General features: G+C 33.5%; 1 protein-coding gene across 1 annotated transcript in view; it reads right to left on the minus strand.

Moving 5' to 3' along the window:
* The window catches only part of LOC118735622 (zinc finger protein 624-like), a 25,230-nt gene that overhangs the window by 3,626 nt on the left and 2,035 nt on the right, over positions 1-19,569 (minus strand). Inside the window, exons 2-6 of the mRNA XM_036465477.1 lie at positions 5,496-5,778; positions 5,102-5,407; positions 4,573-4,742; positions 2,681-2,846; positions 1,939-2,022 (exon numbers count right to left, since the gene is read on the minus strand). Coding sequence (XP_036321370.1) covers positions 1,939-2,022; positions 2,681-2,846; positions 4,573-4,742; positions 5,102-5,407; positions 5,496-5,778 — 1,009 coding nt within the window. The remainder of the gene's footprint in view (positions 1-1,938; positions 2,023-2,680; positions 2,847-4,572; positions 4,743-5,101; positions 5,408-5,495; positions 5,779-19,569) is intronic.

Below are 19,569 nucleotides of genomic sequence, written 5' to 3' on the forward strand. Positions count from 1 at the left end.
TTTTTTTTTTAATATTCGTAATGTTTTTCGAGCTAAATTTTTGTTTGTTAATTTTCTATAAAAATACCGTGTAAGCTTTAACCGAAACTATATAAATTACAAACTTTATACAAAGTTGGGGAAAATTCAACAAATTTTCATCAAAATTTCAACTTTTTTAACTGAATCTTTAGGAAATTTTTGAGTATGCAGTTTTATAGCCCACACAATTTTAGTTTATTGAAGTGCAAGTTTCAACCAGCAGAACGGTTAATAACGTTTGCAACTAAATATTATCGATGGCTGAGTGGAAGATCGACCTATCTCGGCAGCCAGTTCGAAAACGCTCTATCTCAAAAAACTTTTCAAGAACGCCCTAAAGCATCGTTCACTCAAAATCGGTACGCGTTCCAGCAATTTCTGTACAGCAATTGTTGGAATGTATTAAAAAGTTGCAATGCAGATCATTAGACAATAGATCTATCATTATGAGGTTTAAATTTCATAGTACTGGCTTTTTATTTGACAGTTTTATTCGCGTTGGAAATTGCTGCTCAAAAAATAATGTTGAACAAATTCGTTGAAAATCCGACATTTTCGAGATCAAAAATCAAATTAAAATTAAATATACCAAAAACTTATAATTATCCTCCAAAAATCAATGAATGGATTCCTTCTGCTTAAACTAACGGGGTGAGCTAATCATTAAAAGACATCATTTCACACCAGCTTAAGGATAAGGCTCTTTACCTAAATTGGGAAAAAAAATGGCTTATCAGAAGAAGATCGCGCGAGAGAATTGGAGATATGGCAAGACTTAAACCTTATCGAGTTATAATATATAAAATTCTGTTAGATTAAATACATTTTATAACAAAAACCGCACCCGTTTACATTACCCCAATGTTCACACTAAATGTGGTATTTTATAATAATGACTAATAAAACATGTTTAAAACTGGACTTCGGTCAACTCTCACGTTAAAAGTTTTAAGCTAAAAAGAAACAGGGTGATATCCTCTTACATCTAAATCTATAGAAGTTGACACAGTTGTCAAAAGGCTATGAAATTACAAGAGAATCGAGGCAGTCTCATTAGAACTCTATCAGACTCCACAATGGGTCATATGACCCCCGAAATATGCTGGAAGAAGTGCTTGCACAAAGTATTATTTTATTATGTCATTTACTTTGGACCGTTTGCAAAGTGTTGGTGGGTTTTTATGAAAACTAATTATTCACAGGTAACTTTAAATCGGTTTGAGGCCAATGATGCGAATAAAGTTCTGGAAGTCATCAATTTACGAATATGATCTATTTAAGTCAAATCGAAAAATAGATGGTATTTATTTAAAACAAAATAAGTAAAGATGTGCGAGCCGTGGAAAAACATAAACTAAAGATAGTTTAGTAGAGCAAGTTGACTACACAAGTCTCTAGAATGGGTGTTCAGAAAATTTTTATCATTATCAAAGAAATCGTCTCTTATTTATTTATCCAAGCAAAATATGAAACTCTCGCTAACATGTATCTATAACGGCATGTTTTCTCTTTACTCTAACATATTAAATATTATTTTCTGAAAACCTATTAAAAAGATATAACCCATTTCATGCGTACCGATTTTGAGTGAACGATGCTTTATTTCAGAATTCGTTTCAAAAATGCCCTATCTCAGCTGCCGATTCAAAAATGCCCTATATCAGCATATATTCAATACATTTTGAAGTGAGATAAGTGAGAAAAATGAAATTTGTTTGCCACATTTACATACTCTCTCAGCACTAAGCTATTAAACTTAACCAAATGAAACACAGTTTTTACCTTAAAATATTCATTTTAGTTCCAAATGTTTCGACCACCACTGTATGACGTATGCATGAGTGTTTGTGTGTGTGTGAGTGTGCGCGCGCGCGCGCGCGCCCTGGTATAATGAAAAAATGTGGTAGTTCAACTTACCTTCATGTGTTTTCATATGAGCTCGTAAATTGCACGCTAATGCGAACTTCTTGTTGCACAATTCACAAGTATGGGGCTTATTGCCTGCAATGTCAATGTAAAAATTTATTATGATTTGTTTTTGCTTTAGTTACTTTGATTTAAATTACTAAAATTTGCTAAGCCAAAAACAAAGCTTGAGGGGTTTAATGTCAAACGGCGTAATCCAGCAATTTGAAGACATTTCTTATCATAAAAAGTTAGCTAAAATTGCGCTCATATGTACTTTCATACAATACATAAAAATGTGTGTTTTTTTTTTTTCAAAACGCAAAAATTCAAAGTCTTGCAGCTGCACAATTAATTCATAGCAAATATTATAGAAATTATTTTTTAATTTCACCGGACTACGCCACTTACATACGAATGTGCTGTCATTTGCTGTGTGGGTATACAGGTACCAGTAGACAAAGGTACCATATACCTACATAAGTAAACACTTATTGGCACATACCTTCATACTGTATGTACATTTGTACGTACATATATGGCATATATTTACATACGAAATAAATTTTAAGCTGATTGAGTACTTATACTTATAAGTACTCGTCGATACATTAAGCGTAAAAACAACTTATTGCTATTGAAACAATTCGTCAAACACTCTCTACATCCATATGCGCCAATATACATATACACATAAATATGTAGAAATGTGTGTAAATACATTTTATGTCAGAAAAGCAAGATTTTTACCAACCTGTATGCAGAAAAAGATGATTTTTCAGATTTGTCTGTTTCGAGAAACCACGGAAGCAAATGTTACACTTAAAAGGCCACGAGCCACTATGAACATACATGTGTGATTTTAAATCGCCGGGCGTTGGAAATGACTTTGAGCATAAGTTGCATTTATGTGGCTTTTCCTGTAATTAAAACAAAAATGACAATTTGGAATACGGGTATTAGTATAATGTGTTGAAATGATAGGCATGTGAAAATATGTAAGTGCATATGGTTTAATATACATATTTATGTCGGTATGGACATAAGGGTTCTGGAACTTATTGTACCTAGTAATAAATATGATTTTTAATGATCTTTAGTATATACAACACCTATCGGTATAATTATCGGTATATTTGACGTTTTTTCATTTATTCAGCGAATTCTACGACAAGGTCATAAAAATGTATGTAGTATGCATGCATGTATGTGCAAACATTTTTATCGATGAATGTATATATCGATGTCGGTATAGATATCGATATATTCTACGATATTTCGATCATTGAGCAAATGTATCTATTTGTAAATATATATCGATAAATGTGTTAATCGATAAATTTTTATAGATTTTGTTTATTAATTAATTTGGTTGTCGACTAGCTTGATTATCTACTAATTTCATTATCGATTAATTTGGTTATCGATTAATTTTGTTATCGATCAATGTGTTTATCGACAATTGTTTATCGATCAATATTTTGTTATCGGTATATTTGTTTATCAATATTTTATCCATATATTTGTCGCCAAGTTTACTTATGTTATCGATTATGCTTATCGTTTGTTATTGTAATTATCAATAAATTATTTTACGGGCCTTCAAATAATAATTATGTGTACCAATATTTATCGATATCGCATTTTATCGCTAATAAAAATGTTAATCTCTTATATAAAAGTTGTTTCCTATCCAAAATAAAAAAAAGTTGCCTCTGCTACATAAGCAGGGATGACTGGAGAAACAAAACAATATTAAAGAAATAAAAATTATCCCATATCTAGACTGCTTAGAACTTTGGAAAACTTTCTAATTAACTGAACCTTTGTCCGGACTAAAATTTTCCACAAATGTTTGATCCGGAACGAAAACCGAGCCACCTTTTGGGAGGAATTAATGTTCGTTTCGTTATTTGGTAATACCTACGCTACGTTTAGCGTATGCGTATTTTTATATAATTTTTTTAATTAAATTTTCTTTGAATTTGTATATTTGGTTTTAAAAAGAAAAATATATATTTATTCAAATGTAAATTTTAAAAACTTATTTTTTCGTTTGCTTTTAACTATTTTTTTCTTTTGTTTTTAATTAATTTTTTATTAATTTTTTTCTTCTATTTTTCTTTTAATTTTAAGTTTTTATTGTTCTAAAACGAAATATATATTTTTTATTTAATGTAATTTTTAGAAAACTTACTGCTTAAAGACAAACAGAATAACGCTAAGACCTTTTCAATTCGTCTTCCAAAGATAAGCTTTCAGTACAGTTGCCAGAATTTACAATTTTGTCTTACGAAAATTTTTTGTCTTTGCAAAGACTTTGGTGAGTTGCAAGACAGGTGCCAGAATTGCACTGTTAGTTAACGCCAAAATTTATTATGGTCTCAAATAAATTTAATTATATGTACCTAAAAATCTTGCATAAAAAATCTTATTGGCTTGCTTAAAAAAGTATGTACTGGCTCTTTTGTTTTAATTAAAAAAAAAAAAAGCTGAAGCATTAAAATGTTACTACCTATTGAATTTAAATTATACTTTCAAAAAGAACGTTATGCTTATCCTTATTGATTAACCCTTTATGTGAGAGCACACTTGCTAAACTATTCATGCGTGTATGTATGTAAATATGTATGTTTTAAACCTTACCTTTATATGTGTCATTCGATGGTAGTATAAGTTGGAGCTGGCCGTAAACCGCTTGCCACACACCTGACATTCATGCGGTTTTTCACCCGAATGTATGCGTCGATGCGTATTTAAACTGCTCGACGTACTAAAGCCTTTGCCGCAAACCATACACACATGCGGTTTCTCACCTGCAATTTAAAAAATGTGTTCAAAATTAACCTCGTCGTACTTAGTACATACGGTTTTGGCTAAAGAAATACAGAATATTGCAATATTTTCATTTAAAGCAAATGTAATAAAAGAAATTTCGTTTTTGGTCGCCACTCGTAAACTACTTACTTACTTACTCGAAAATCGAATAAAATCGGCATCTTCAGGCTATCAAAAATATCTACAAAACACATATGCATGCATGCAAACATATGTACATACATATGCAACGAAAGGAATGCAACAACAGGTGCAATTGTACAATATGTATTATGCCTATACATATGTATGTATGTATGTATGTATGCATGTATGACACCTCTTACTGCCTACCTACCTGTATGCGTTCGCATGTGTCGCTTAAGTAGACTAGGTCTATCGAATGCCTTCCCGCAAACATCACAAGGCAGCAAACAGCGTTCACTTCGACCAATTCTTGTTCGCTGCGGCGTTCGCTGATCACGGACTTTTTCACAGTTTATTGAGTTTATACTCGTAACATCACTTACAGGTTCATTTAATGATATCACCGAACCGGATAGATCACTCGATATTGACTTGTGTTCATCTTCACTACTCGAAACCGGTGAAACGGGTAGTGAGATGCGATGCAGCAGGGAGGAGGAAAGGTCGATTGGTGAATCTGTTAGATAATGGGCAAATATGTACTTAATTAGCGCCAACTTCGAAGGATTGCATTTACATAGCACACTTAATAAGTAGTTGGTTACCTTTCATTATGGAATCCATCGTTTGTCGATACATCGATATTCGCATTCGCATGAATAATACCTCTTCGGGTCGTTCGGGCAGGTAGAATACAACAAGTTCTTGATGCGCCGTAATCGGTTTTATCGCTTCATAAATGGGTTCACCTTTCACCTTCGTACAAATCATATTTACATTAGAATCACATACGCTGGAAACACGCAGAAAGCGTATCCAATTACAGCTACGCACTGGCCTATGGAAAGCATCTGAGATCTCATCGTACAAGCCGAAACGATATCGGATCTGGGGGTGAGAAGAGTAACAAAAAAAATGCATATTAAAAATTTTACTCCAATAAAGCTAGGATATGTACATTAAATGCTTTTTCATCATTAAGATTAGTTATAACGAGTTTTCACTAGGCATTGAAACGACAAATAATTAAATTTAAAAAGTCCCTGGAGGGGTGGTTGCAGGCATAATGCCTACAATTTAATTTAATGCTCAGTGAAAATTGGGCGTTAGATTGCCCAGTTTTGCATGAAAATACCAGTTCCCACGAGCGATCTTCCATTAGGTGCTTTTTCGAAAAAACAAGCGGCTTAAGAAGACTTCCAAGTAGTATATTATGATTTCAGTGGCTTAGGGTACGTTCACACAGGAAGTTACATATGTATGCATATGAAAGTTTTCATACATCAAGATTTTCCAGAAGCGGTTTGGAGCTGAAAACAAAGCATTTTTTGATTTTCAATTTTCTTTTTGATTTTTCCGCTTTATGTTTCTGATGCGAACAAAAAATCAAACTATTAAAGGAAAATCTATTTTTCGAGAAAGCAATTGAAACAAATTGAACAAATTCTTTAGCCGTTTTTCATTGAAAGCAAGTTTTCTGATATCCTTGCGACCGCTCCGTTCCGCTTCGTTCAGTGTGAACACCAGCAGCATCGCTACGTTCCACCTTGTCTCGCTCGCTTGCCGTTCAGCTTTCTGTGTGAACTCACCCTTAAAGTTCAAGTTTTCTATGTTCGCGCCAAGCTATTAAGACTACCTCAAATTAATTGCTAATGTAATACTTTAATTATGCAAACATGCCCTGATTTTTATAATACTTTATTCAATGCAACTGAAGGGGGTCAAAATGTTCACGGATTAGATAATTTATATAAAGGGAGCATGGTGTTTAGAACGTGGTCAAAGCATGAACCAGATTTTCCAATAAATTTTCTACGGGTCATAGCAGAAAATTATTCGAACAAAAAAGAGGCTAGGTTAGAAGTTCGTGTATGGAAATTTCCAAACTTCCGCTGGAAGCCGCAGTTGTTCTCCCGGGATAAGAAGCACTTATTTCTCTAACATTGGTCCCTCCAGTAAAGGGAAAAATAAATCATAGCCAAGGTCTTAATTGACTGATAGCAGTTGGGCTACCCCAAGTGTTCACCTTCGCTATCTTTTCCAAACTGAAAGCAATCAATTTATTCTTCTTCATTATCAGCACTGCTGAGGGAACTATCATTTAAGCCTTGGTGCAATACCGCAGCGCCCTGTAAAGACGCCGATAAGAACTCTTACTGCAGATCTCTTGAGTTTCAGAAGATCCTCCGTATTTTTCTGTTGAACCACGCCTAAAATTGCCTTGAGACCTCAAAATCATCCCGTTTGCTCCAGAAGTCATTGACCGCTAGACCGCACCTTTTCAAAGTTCTCTACCTCAAATATTGGCATATTGGGTACATACAAATAGAAAGCCGTGTCGAGCAAGTCGGAGTGAGGCGAAGCTGGAGCTGTTCATACTGAACGAGGCCATGAACGAGGCCATGAACGAACGAATAAAGATCAGCCAGCACGGCATGCGAGAAAAAACTATTTTTTAATTTTTCCACCGTCATGTGAATGATACGGAATGAAACCATATGAATGAAGCTATGTAAATGAAAGAACCGATTAAAAAATTACGACATCAATTATTATTTTTTCTTAAATGCAATTACAAATACACAATTGCGGTACTGGATGATCTGTTTAGTTGGTTCATGGAACGAGGTGGAGTGAGGCAAGATAAATGAATATGAAAAAAAAAATCAAAAACCGCTGTATTTTCATCGCGGAAACGCTTGCGAAAAAGCTTGCTGTATTAAGACTTTCATATTTTCATAGCAATTTGCAAGCTTGGTTCGGCTCGGTCCTGCTTCCTGTGTAGACCTACCCATATATTTTGTTATTATAGGTATTCTACTGTTGATACTCCGAACTGGATTAATGTACATAGTCAGTGTTGGCTTTTCAGACGACTTTGCTTTCGTTGAATGTGATCTAAAGCTCATTTGAGGTGCGCTACTCACTGCTTCCGATATGCCGAGTCATGTGAGTCTTTGAAAACGCTCAATTATTTTCTTTTTGTTCCGTTTGTCTAGAGCTTTACACCAGACTTGGATTCCATGGGTTACAATCTGTCTGATGACTGTGGTGTACTACATACTATGAGACATATTATAGGGCGAAAGTCTCTATTTTTTTAAGTAAGTCACTAGGCCCTTCTTAACTCTCTATTTAACATTTGCAATTTAGTTTCTGTTACAGAATAGCTATCTACATATATGTATGTAGGTATCTCACTTCGGTGCCGAGATTCAAAGTAGCTCCCTATAATCTTGGCAGAGGAAAGGCGGGAGCTTTTGTTTTTCTTGTAAACAATACCAATTCTGTTTTGAATGGATTAACCCCCAAGCTTTTGTGCTTGGCTCACTTAGAGATGTCGCCTAGCGCTTGCGTATCAAGCATTCTATACTGAGGACGCCTCTTATTAGTAGAGGTTCAGATTAGAGAAGTTTACATGTAAATGTTTTAATTTGCTACTTAGTTGGATCGGAATGTCACTGTGAAAACACAGATCAAATAAACTTCTATTGGCATAAAATTCAAATCAATGACTGAATTGAATACAATTTCTTAATGCTTTGGAACAGTGAGTGACCGACCCTCTAACGATTTGTGGAAAATACAAAAACAACAAAAATTTTCAACCACGCAATTTCTGATATACCACTTATTAATTCCACATGATGTCAAAATATTCTTAGACGAAATGAGTAGTTGAATACCGAGATACGCGTGTTTTTTTTTGGCTTTGTCTTATGATTATATCAGTTCCATTTTTGGTGCAAATCCAGCTTCCAAATAAATGTACAAAAAACTTCTACATGTATTAAAAGTTATTTAGGCATATTTGTTCGGTTGTGGAGTCTTTACATTAATGACGAAAAGTAGTCGTTTTGTTACGTTTTTTTTTTTTTTGTTTGTACCTGCTCGCTTCCTGTCATTGTCAAAATCAGAAACAAAAGAGCCACAAGAGTCAACATTTAAATTGCATGACTATAACTTATGAGTTTGTGCACGAAAGGTAAACAACAAGCACTTCTACGAAACATCAAAGAGATATTCGCCTTAGCTTAAGCTGAAAATGAGGCTGAAGTAGAAGCTGTAGCTGAAGCTATGCTGTGCTGTGCTGTGTTGTTTCTGATGCTAATGTTTGTTGCCGTTGCCGATCATTTTGCCTACTACGCTGAGGTGCGATGATCTGCTAAAGCAGCATCCATACATCCATAATACATATAGCTGAAGCTGATCTCAGTTGCCGCATGAAAGGCGAGTTATATCAAAAACGCGCTTGATAATTTGAACTGTAATCAACTCATCATCAAGAACAGCAGCCGGCTTCACGTCATTTCAATCATAACATAACAGGCAACAGAAGCAAAAGTAGCAGCAGAGGCTGCAATAATAACAAGAACAACAGAAGTAACAGCGGCAGCAACAGGAAAGAAGAAATACCGTCAATCACGAAACCTATTCGTAAGGTACAAAAGTGTGGATAGCAACAAGAGGTTAACATGTATTTAAGTAACTACCGAAGAAAGCAACAAATCGACGAAAAATTAATAAGAAATTAAGGGCAGTGTTGCCGTTTTGGTTTCGAAAAATTAAATCTTAATTGTGATAGTTTCGTTTTCTATTAAATATATATGTATGCATAAATGTTGCAAACAGCTGCTTCTAAGTTAAAAATTTCAGTTCTCACAATTCCAGACAAACATCTTTTCCGAAAGAATTCCTTATCCACTGAGAGAAAACTTCCGTGATGATTTATAATTGGGCTAATAGTCAACCAACAGTCTTGCCACCGTTTATAAAGCTTCCTCTTTCTTGGACCAGCGAATATTTCTAGCGGATGTGATTGAACCTTTCATGAACGGCTCTTTCTGACACATAGAAAGCAAAGCATTTTTTTACCTTGCCTTTGTTGAAGAACAATTTCAAATCTTGGTGGTTTTTCTTAGAAAATCGGCCTTGTTTGAAACGGTTGGAGTGATCTTGAACTTTTGGTAGAATTTTAGTAGATTTTGTATGGGCATTTTGGTAGAAAAATATTTTGATGCGGCAACACTGTTTAAGGAAACAGCAATGTATGTATATGTGCGTTAGGGTGGTCCTTAAATGTAGGAAGCAAATTTTTACATCAGATTTCCTAAGCCTCAGCCCCTACGTCGATGGTACCATAGTCGAAGATATCACATGTAAATTTTGCTCCCCATTGGAGACGGTTAAAGCGTGTCGTACAGGGGGCAAAGTTCGGATTTCTCTATGGAGACTCAAAAAATTTAAAAGTCGGTTAAGGCGTGTCCCACAGGGGTGAAAGTTCACATTATCCTATGAAGGCGTCTTAAAAATGCCAAGAAAAAAATGTAATTTTGTGAGTCTCTATGTAGAGACCAAAATCTATATGTAATATCTGTGACCGTGGTATTACCGATTGAGCGGGGAGACTGAAAAAATCCTTCGTTTGGTTTTTTAATGACCACCCTAATGTGCATAAATTTGTTTGTACGTTCACACATTGCATATGGTTGTACATATATTAGTGTTCGCATGCGTAAAGCAGAAGTCATCAATTGTTTCTGGTGGGCTAAGGAGTTTTCCTCATATGCCACATTGGCTTTATGTGAGGTGAAATATTTACGTGGGGTTATTAGATATTTATTTCGAATCTTCTACTTGCTTGAATTTATGTATATACATACATATGTGTCCGTGCATGTAGACAGCCACTTATGCATATGATTTTCAACACCTTCAAGCTTATTTACATCAGTGCAATCTTAGTTATCAATGTTATCAAATACCACAGAGATTGGTTTTATATTCTCAATGAAATTTTATAGATTTCTGCATTCGCACCAGCTCTTCCACTATAATTGGAATACTTCCAAAACATGGAATTCGAGTACATACGAGCAAATCTCACGAGTTGTTTTTTTTTTTTAATGTCACTTCCTTCTCTCGCCAGAAAAAAACGCGAAAACATTATTCTTGCATATATGTAGGCACATATTTCAATCAATGGAGTTAGAACCAAGTGCAATAAAAAATAAATAAAGTATTTGAACGGTGTTGGCTTTATTTTAACTCGAAAATATCATTTTTTTTTTTTCAATAACTTCAAATAGAATGTTCATATTAAAGGCAACGGACGCTGTCATCAAATAGAACATATCTGTGAAGTTTCAAGAGCGTACCACCAAATTAAAAAAATGACAGCATGCACAATATCTGTCGCAGCTATCTTGTAATTTTTGAAAGTTCACGATTTTTTTTTTAATTTTAATAATTTAAGATACTTCAAAATATTGAAATTAAACGGTGAAAATGTTCTTCTTGTCAAAACGAGCCAATCTAGTGCGCGAGAAACTACACCTTCATTTTTACAATTTTTATTGGCAAACTCGAAATTTATTCTAAAATTTTTATATAGATAAAAAATTTGTATATAGATCCCACGCCAATATTTAATTACTTTTAAATAATATGACTTTTAAGTTAAGGCGTGCGAGTAAACGTGTTAGATGACTGCGTATGGTATGACGGGGCGTATACGTTACATACGCAACTACGGGTATATGAGCAGGAGTGGTTATTTTTTTACTTTTTTGATATACCTTTTTCAAATTTTTATTTAAATACAATTTGGAATTGGAATCTTGTTCTTTACACAACACTGAAGATAATGCATTTTCCAATATAAGTGTGCCTCCATTTTCGACCAAAAACACGTTTTTTTTTCGAAAAAATTTAACAACTTGTGAGATTTGCTTACACAGTATTGGCCAATACAAATGTTTATTTATTTATTTTTAGGAATTTTCGATTAAAATATATTTTTCATTCTCTAACAAAACTCATACAAACCCAAGTTTAAACGTTTTTGAAAGACTACATAAAAACGCAACAAATTTTCACCCAAATTTCAAACTTTTTTCTCAGATGTGTTAGAATTTTTTCGAGTACACGGTTTTATAGCCTATTCAATTTTAGTCTAATAAAAATCTATAAGATTTTCACCGTTTGTTGGAGCATACGAGGCCGGCTAGTATAAAATAAGGCCATCAATTCCCTGCCAATCATTGAAAGTTATTCGAAAAAAAAAACTGTATGTAGTATTGGATACTTTAGAATTGATTACATTTGCATGAACTGCTATGCATATTGTAATGCGATTGCCTTACTTTGGAGTCGACTCTGGAGTTGGTGGCGTTGTCATGCAGTCGCATATTCGTTGTTGGGTACTAGCTGCCTAACACTTGGGTTGCCAGATTTTTTATGCACGAAATCAGTACATTTGACTTTTTCATGCTAAAAAAAACCAGTACTTTTCAGTACAGCAAAATTATGAATGTAAGTAACAGATAATGCATTAAGACGCCAGAGTACTTGTTTTTAACAATATTGTGGTATAAATAAAATATAGTTCATAAGAAATAAAAGTGTTATTCATTTTAACATGAGTGTACACATCATTGTACACAGAAGCCATAAGTTATTTTATATTTATTACATATTTGAATAGCAATAATGAGATGGTTCAATCATCAATGTTTAAGTAGTCAACGAATTCTATACATTTCATTTTAAAATTACTTTTAATTAGAAGTTCACTTTAAAAATTTTTAATTAGAAGCCGGTTTCTCTATTTGCGTCAGGAAGCAAATTTTATACTTAAGATCCTCTCGGTTGTTTCGTTTGAGTGTGGTATTGACAAAAAAACAAAATTACATATTTCTTCAAACTGTGGAAAAGTACCACTATCTAAGGAATGCATCTATGTATATGGCCATGAGAATTTTTTCAACTTCGCAGCAAAAACTTTGAAAGATTGAAAGATTGAACTTTGAATTGCAAGTTATAGGCAAAAGCCATTCGAATATTAAAATTTGCAGTTATTAAACAGAAAAATATTTTCGAGATAACTAACAACACTCGACAAAGGACGTTATTCTTCATTTTAAATAATTTAAGCTCCATGTGGCCACAGAACGATTTATCTTTTTGTTGTATTATTTTCTTGGACATATCAAATATTATTTGAAACATTTCAACTATAATTCAATTATTTTCTTCTTACTTTTTACAGTGCAGTTTAAGCAAGTTCCAACGTTATGCAAACACCTTAAGAATATCCTAATGTATTTTGTTTGAGTTGAAAATTCAGTACAAATCAGTACAAATTTTGAAAAATCAGGACTTTAGCGTACTGATTGAAGAAATGAATAAAATCAGTACAAGAGTTGAAAAATCAGTACTGTACTGATAAAATCAGTACGTCTGGCAACCGTACCTAGCACTGACCTAAATAAATCGAATAAACAACGTCTTCAAACCTTCTATTGGATTTGGATTCCTAAGTGCACTTAAGTACACATCCTTTCTAAGTTTATTTGATTTGTACTCATCTCTTACTGGCATAGTGATCAGAAATTTTACTTCCGTGTTGCCGGTTTAGAGACCCATAATCCGATTCTTTAGTTTAATCAGCAATGTTAGTCATAATTGCACTGTGACCGATGTTGTGCTTTTCTTTTTAATAATAATAACAACAGACAACTGACAGTCTCATTTTCGAGTTCAAGTATGCCGTCACTACTAGAAGCCGCCATCCTAGCCTAACTCAACTCAGAAAAGTTTCCCAAAGCTTTATGACTCTTACGTTTACTTCCCAATGAAATCTGAAACCTTTATTCCATCTTTTGACGATGTGAATTCTTACATATTTAAATCCCACAGCTATTTCAGTGAGTCGTGGTCATCAGTGAACGTTTTGATTACATACAAACATATGTATGCTCATCTTTGCAGTTGCATGATCGAACGCTCATCTGATTTAGTAACGCACTTGTGGGATTCTTTGCTGCTGTAATCAGACTTATGCATATACATACATATGTATCAAATAACGCCAAATCAATAAATCGCACAAGCGTAAATATATTTATATGTATGTACATACATATGTACATATGTATGTATGTTTATCCATCTTATTTGTATTATTATTCATCGCAGCCATAATAACTATGCAATAGATATGTTTGTATGTAGTGATGAATTAGTTGTGCAATAGTTTGATAGCCACGGACATTGAACTTAACCAACGCCAATGATTAAATACAAATAAGGCGCATTTGTAGCCATAAAAGTAGCAACATCAGCAACAGTAAACAGCGTATCGATAGCGTAACGGAGCGACTAAACTAGTACAGCTGTGCGGAAAATCACACTTTCACTGATTGAAAATGGATGCAGATTTTTGACAGCCATTAACTGCCATTGCTGCTACTGTTGCTGCCACTAAGCAACAAGTGTGTTGACTTGATTTGACTTATTTAGAGCAAATATGTACTGTAATTGACACACCTAAATAAAATAGAGGTGACAAAAAGGATACACTTACATATACATATGAGCGGGTTTTCAACGGCAACGTTTGAGTGCATAGAAGTATGGTATGTTTGTAAATACATAGCTATGCAGTACCGCTAGTATATTCAAATGCATAATCGTAAAAAGTCAGTTAGCACATCGAGCATAGAGGAGCATAGGAGCATTGAGGGTGTGACATTTTCCCACGCATCTCATTTAGAGGGAGGGATGGTTCCTAGATCGTTTGGGCTTGATAAAATTTTGAATTAATTTTTGACGGTTTTGTGGTGAAGCGTCAACAGTCAAAAGGAGTAGATATTTTATTTTTTTTTTATACTGTGTGCGTGTGCGTGTACCACCACCGCAATTATGTATGTATATTTATATGTATATCAACAGTCTTTAAGAAAATGTTCTCAGCCATATTCACTCTCCCATAACGGCGGTAAGACAACTCGAAGACATTCTTTAAGATGTTCCCATGTTTCCTTACGGCTGAAACGTTGAAAAAGCTATTGTTCAAAACGCTACTTTTACACTTGATGCACACAACTCAAGAAAAAGGGTGGGTTAATAGTTGAATTTTTGATGTTAAATTACCCCACGTAATGTTTTGCAACATTCATATGCACACACAAACACACACACATACAAATACGAGTATACAAGGTAACATCTTCCTGCAAAAGCAAAAAACATAAATTGTAGTAAGTGCTATGTGGGTACACAACTACCCATAGTTAATAGGAACTTAGCGTTTACAGGTACTACATACATACATATGTTCATATGTCTGTAATATCGTTGGTGCTTACGAAGCGTGAAAAGAAAAGACGTTATACTTAGACTTTTCTCATATAATAACTAGGCGGTTAGAGTTGTCTTCGTCGTGGTTGTCGTCTTCAAGACGCTCTGCTTAAGACAATTATGCTCATTTGATGGAATTGCATGCCATATTATATACTATACATACCTACATATGTATGTACATACATAGCTACATACATATAAACGTATGTATATACATATTTATCTAGCGGACAGACATCCCGTTGAATCGGGAAGCGTGGGAATTTTCCCACAGGCACTTAATGAATTACTATATATGTATATGTATATGTATGTATGTAAGTATGCACATTTTTTTCCGAGTGGTGTGCTTTCATGCGGGGCTATTCCGCATTTAGAACCCCTCTTTATTATTTGAAATTGTCGACTTTCAACAGGTACAAAATTAAAAAAAAGAGAAAAAAATAGCGTTAAAACTGTTGCATGCGGGTATATTTTTAGGGTATTTGTATGAATTTGTTTGCGGCTAATTATGTGAATGTTTGGTTGTGCATATGTAGGTATATATGTATATATGTAGATATGCATGTATATTTTAAAGATCACTGAAGGTAAGTACATACAAATAATTGATTATTTGAATGGTGTGAATTAAATAGCGTTTTTAACTTGATTACGCTTCTATTAATGCATATAAATATGATTTTTGCTAAGCTTTAGAAAAATCTGTACAGCATGTTCGGTAAGCATTTTATTTATTTGTTCTGCGTCAGATTTACGCTATGGTTTTTGAGTTTGGATACACAAATATCTTTCGTAAAATCTCACTGTTTGTTACCCACAAAATTTTTTAGATAAACGATATGAAAACAGTTTATTTATTATGAAAGTACACAAATTGGCATTATTTTAATTGCATCATCTATATGTGATCCTTTGACACTGCTGCAACCTGGGGCGGAATTTTCAATTACTGCTTAACAGGTGTTTCGTGAAATGTTTTGCATTTCCTCGCGAATACGTTCCTTTAATTCCCATTAGACACTGGGTTGTTGTTGAAAACTTTACTTCTAAGTTATCCGCAAAAGAAAAAAGTCCATTTGAGATAAGTCTGGACTACCAGCAGCAGGATTTCAACTGTTATATCAACAAATCATAGCTAATTTTGTAATTAATATGAAAAATTGGCAAACAAGCAACGAAAGAGTGACAAAAGAATAAATGTTTATGCTTGTACAATATTTTGAGAAGCTTTATCGAAAGTAAAAATTAAAATGTAGATGGTTTCTTAAATCAATTAAACATGTTGTTTGGCAGATATGCATAAAGCACTGATTCTTATTATACTGTCTTCGTAAAACCGTTCATTTTAACTGAATTTGTATATTATCCTCCGAAATTATTTATAAAAAAAAAATGCTAATGCTGCTTTGAGACACATTTACTCAAAAGTCTTGCCCACACACTGGCCGCTGGTAGCTTCCTGAAAGGAATACGGATTTTCTTGAAACTAATTTGATACAAAAAATAATACATATACGTACATATATACAAAGCTCTATTCACCTTGTGCAAAACATCCCGAAAAAATCTCGCAAAATTTTACGAATTAACTTTACTGTCCTATAATATTGGTGCGGTTCTGTACCATTTTATTTTATATAGACGTAAATCTAGAAAAAACTTTGAGAAAAATGCAGTTTAGAAATGTTCTGCAAACATTTAAGATGCTAGACCGATTTCGAGTCTGTGGCTGCTCTTGCATTACATAACCCCTCCGCCACTCCCCGCCGTGGTTGCTCGATGCAAATACCGGACTTTTCGTCCGCTTGAAAAATTCTGTCAAAGTTATATAATCTGAATGAGAGAGAGGCATCCAGAAAATCAGAGAATACTCAGTATACGTAGATGACAGCAGCATTCTCTTCAATGCACCGGTCCATACTGGCATGATCAATGACTTTTTTGCTGAAACTGTAAATTTTCGTTTGTATTAAATGTAGTTCAAGAACGCAGTTATGAGACTCTTGCCAGTGAAATGCTCAGGACGCGAACTTCGAGTTATAGCAATGTGTTTTTGAGGGGCTATGCAGGAAACTATGTTTATACGAGCAATTTCAGAATTGTGGAGCAATTGTAGTGCAAAGTATTGCAAGTTATAGCGAGTTAATGGTCAAATTGTGTGAAAATATAAACGAATTTATCACCAATTGACTAAGTCCTGTAAACGGTCCCGCGGAGGACCGCATAACTTTGGACCACGGTTAACCGGTTTCTATAACTCTTTTTTTAAAGGAAAGGTGTTACCTCACAGGTGGTCCCATTCTAATTTGGTTTAAATCCGATCATTGAATCATGGCGAGATTAACGATTGTCTTAAATTTTTATATGAGCATTGAAGTCGGTTTTGTTTTTTGCTTAAAAATTACTTGTTTTACTACATTTAAGGTTTATTTGACAAAATTAAGAAGGGTATTGCTAATATAAAATGAGCTTCCTCTTGCAAAAATATTATATTGATTTATGCCTTTAGAACCTAGATGGGCACTCCAACACAATCCCATTTGATTGTGGTATCAGTGCGCCATGCCCACTCATGGTTGCCACATTGTTATAAATGTGCTAAAACTGGGTCCTTTTCGTGCGTGGACTTTTTGGCTTTTTTTGCTTGTTTAAATGGTTAAGCAATTAATTTTGTAAGTTTTTGGTAACTAATAGTACACAGTTAAGAGAACAAATTACATCTGAACAAATTTAATGCTTGCAAAATTGTAAAAAAAACTTAAATGGTATAACTTATTTCTTTAATATGTGGGCATACTTTTATTAGATTTTTTTTATTATTTTCATAAGTAAAAAACCACTTTCACATTAATGAGAAAGTTCTAAAATACAATGTGGGTGTTCACACATGTCTGGTTATCATGTTATCTGGTTATTGGGTAATATATTTTTATTTATTTATTTATTTATTTATTTATTTATTTATTTATTTTATTCAGTTACAAGTTACAAACTTTTTTACAGACTAGTTAAATTATTAAAATTAAGAACGCTGCTATATATATATATATATTGCCAGCCTACTACAATAAAATATTCTACAAAATAATGGTGTTTAACTATAAAACCTGATAACCAAGCAAGTGTGAACACTCACAATATAACTTATAAGCACTACCTATTCATTCTTTTAGCGTAAGAACCACCATTTACACTTCTCCAAAAATCGATTATTTAGTTAGAAACTAATTGTTCTGAAATAAAATTATTTGTGTCCTTTCACAGCTCATAGAGCCTTTATATTTTTTAAATTCTACATGCGAAGACCAAAGTAAAAGCAAAGTGGATAAAAACACACTCCATTTTGCTTGGGGCATTTTTGGTTAATTTCTTACACAAAATATGGCAAGCGTGTACTAAAAATACGAACAAAAACAATTAACAGCCGAGCGGAGAACTACCTTCGTGAAATCTGAAAGCAGACCGAATCGGAATTCGCTGCGTCGCTTCTGTGTACATACATATGTATGTATGTATATATGTACGTATAAGCACTGCGACTCCGGCGCTAAACGTTTTGCCCATCTACATACTATGTATATCTCTACCTTAGAACACCTTATTTGTGGGTGTGAAAGGAAACTTAACCTCAAATTTTCGCTCCGGCCGGAGAGAAAAATGTTTTTTTTTTTTATCAAAGTGATTTCGGCAGGGATCGCAAATAACGGCCATTTTGTTTTTTTTTTGTTGGTAGATTTTTTAATAAAAAATAACTGTTTTTTTTGGACTCTTTTTCCTTGGTTTATAACCGTTATATTTGAGATTTCACTTTTTTAATCATACATACGTTCTTATGACCGCTTTAAATTCTTTTTAATCTGAAAAATCTGAAATCAGGAAATATAAAAATGAGAAAATAACGATTACTCCTAATCGAAAAAAATCATAAAATAACGATATTATCGAAAAAATCAAGGACTGCAACGGTTATGATCTTTATATATAATCCCAGTCGGAAAAGTAGTAATGCATTACATGCGTGATAAATAATATAATGTATTTCTTATGCGTTCTCGATTATATGACGGCTAACTATGTACTCAGCATTCTAATGTATTCAAGGAGTTCCAAAAATTTCATATTAAAACACATTCATCTCTCGATACTAGGTTGGTTTACTGATTATTTTTTTCGATTACTATACATTACATTTTCCCACTGGGATTTAACCGTTAAAATGTAATTCCTATTTTCTGATCAAACCTAACCGTAACTATTTCTATTTATTTTTTCGTCAAAAGTAATTGTTTTTATTTTTTTCGATCATAATTTAACCGTTATTTTTAGATCTAATTTTTTATATCATAAAAGATTTAAACCGGTAAAAAAAAATTGCAAAGTCCATCACAACGGCTAAAATAGTATCGAAAAAGATAAAAACCCAAAATAACGATTGTTTTTGTTGGAAAAAAATCATAAAATAAAGATTAAATTTGACCGAAAACACAAAAATCCAAATTTTATGATTATTCTTGATCGGAAAAATAAAAA

Source organism: Rhagoletis pomonella, unplaced genomic scaffold (genome assembly GCF_013731165.1).
Source record: "Rhagoletis pomonella isolate Grant_MI unplaced genomic scaffold, Rhpom_1.0 Rhpom_scaffold_00003, whole genome shotgun sequence".
NCBI lineage: Eukaryota > Metazoa > Arthropoda > Insecta > Diptera > Tephritidae > Rhagoletis > Rhagoletis pomonella.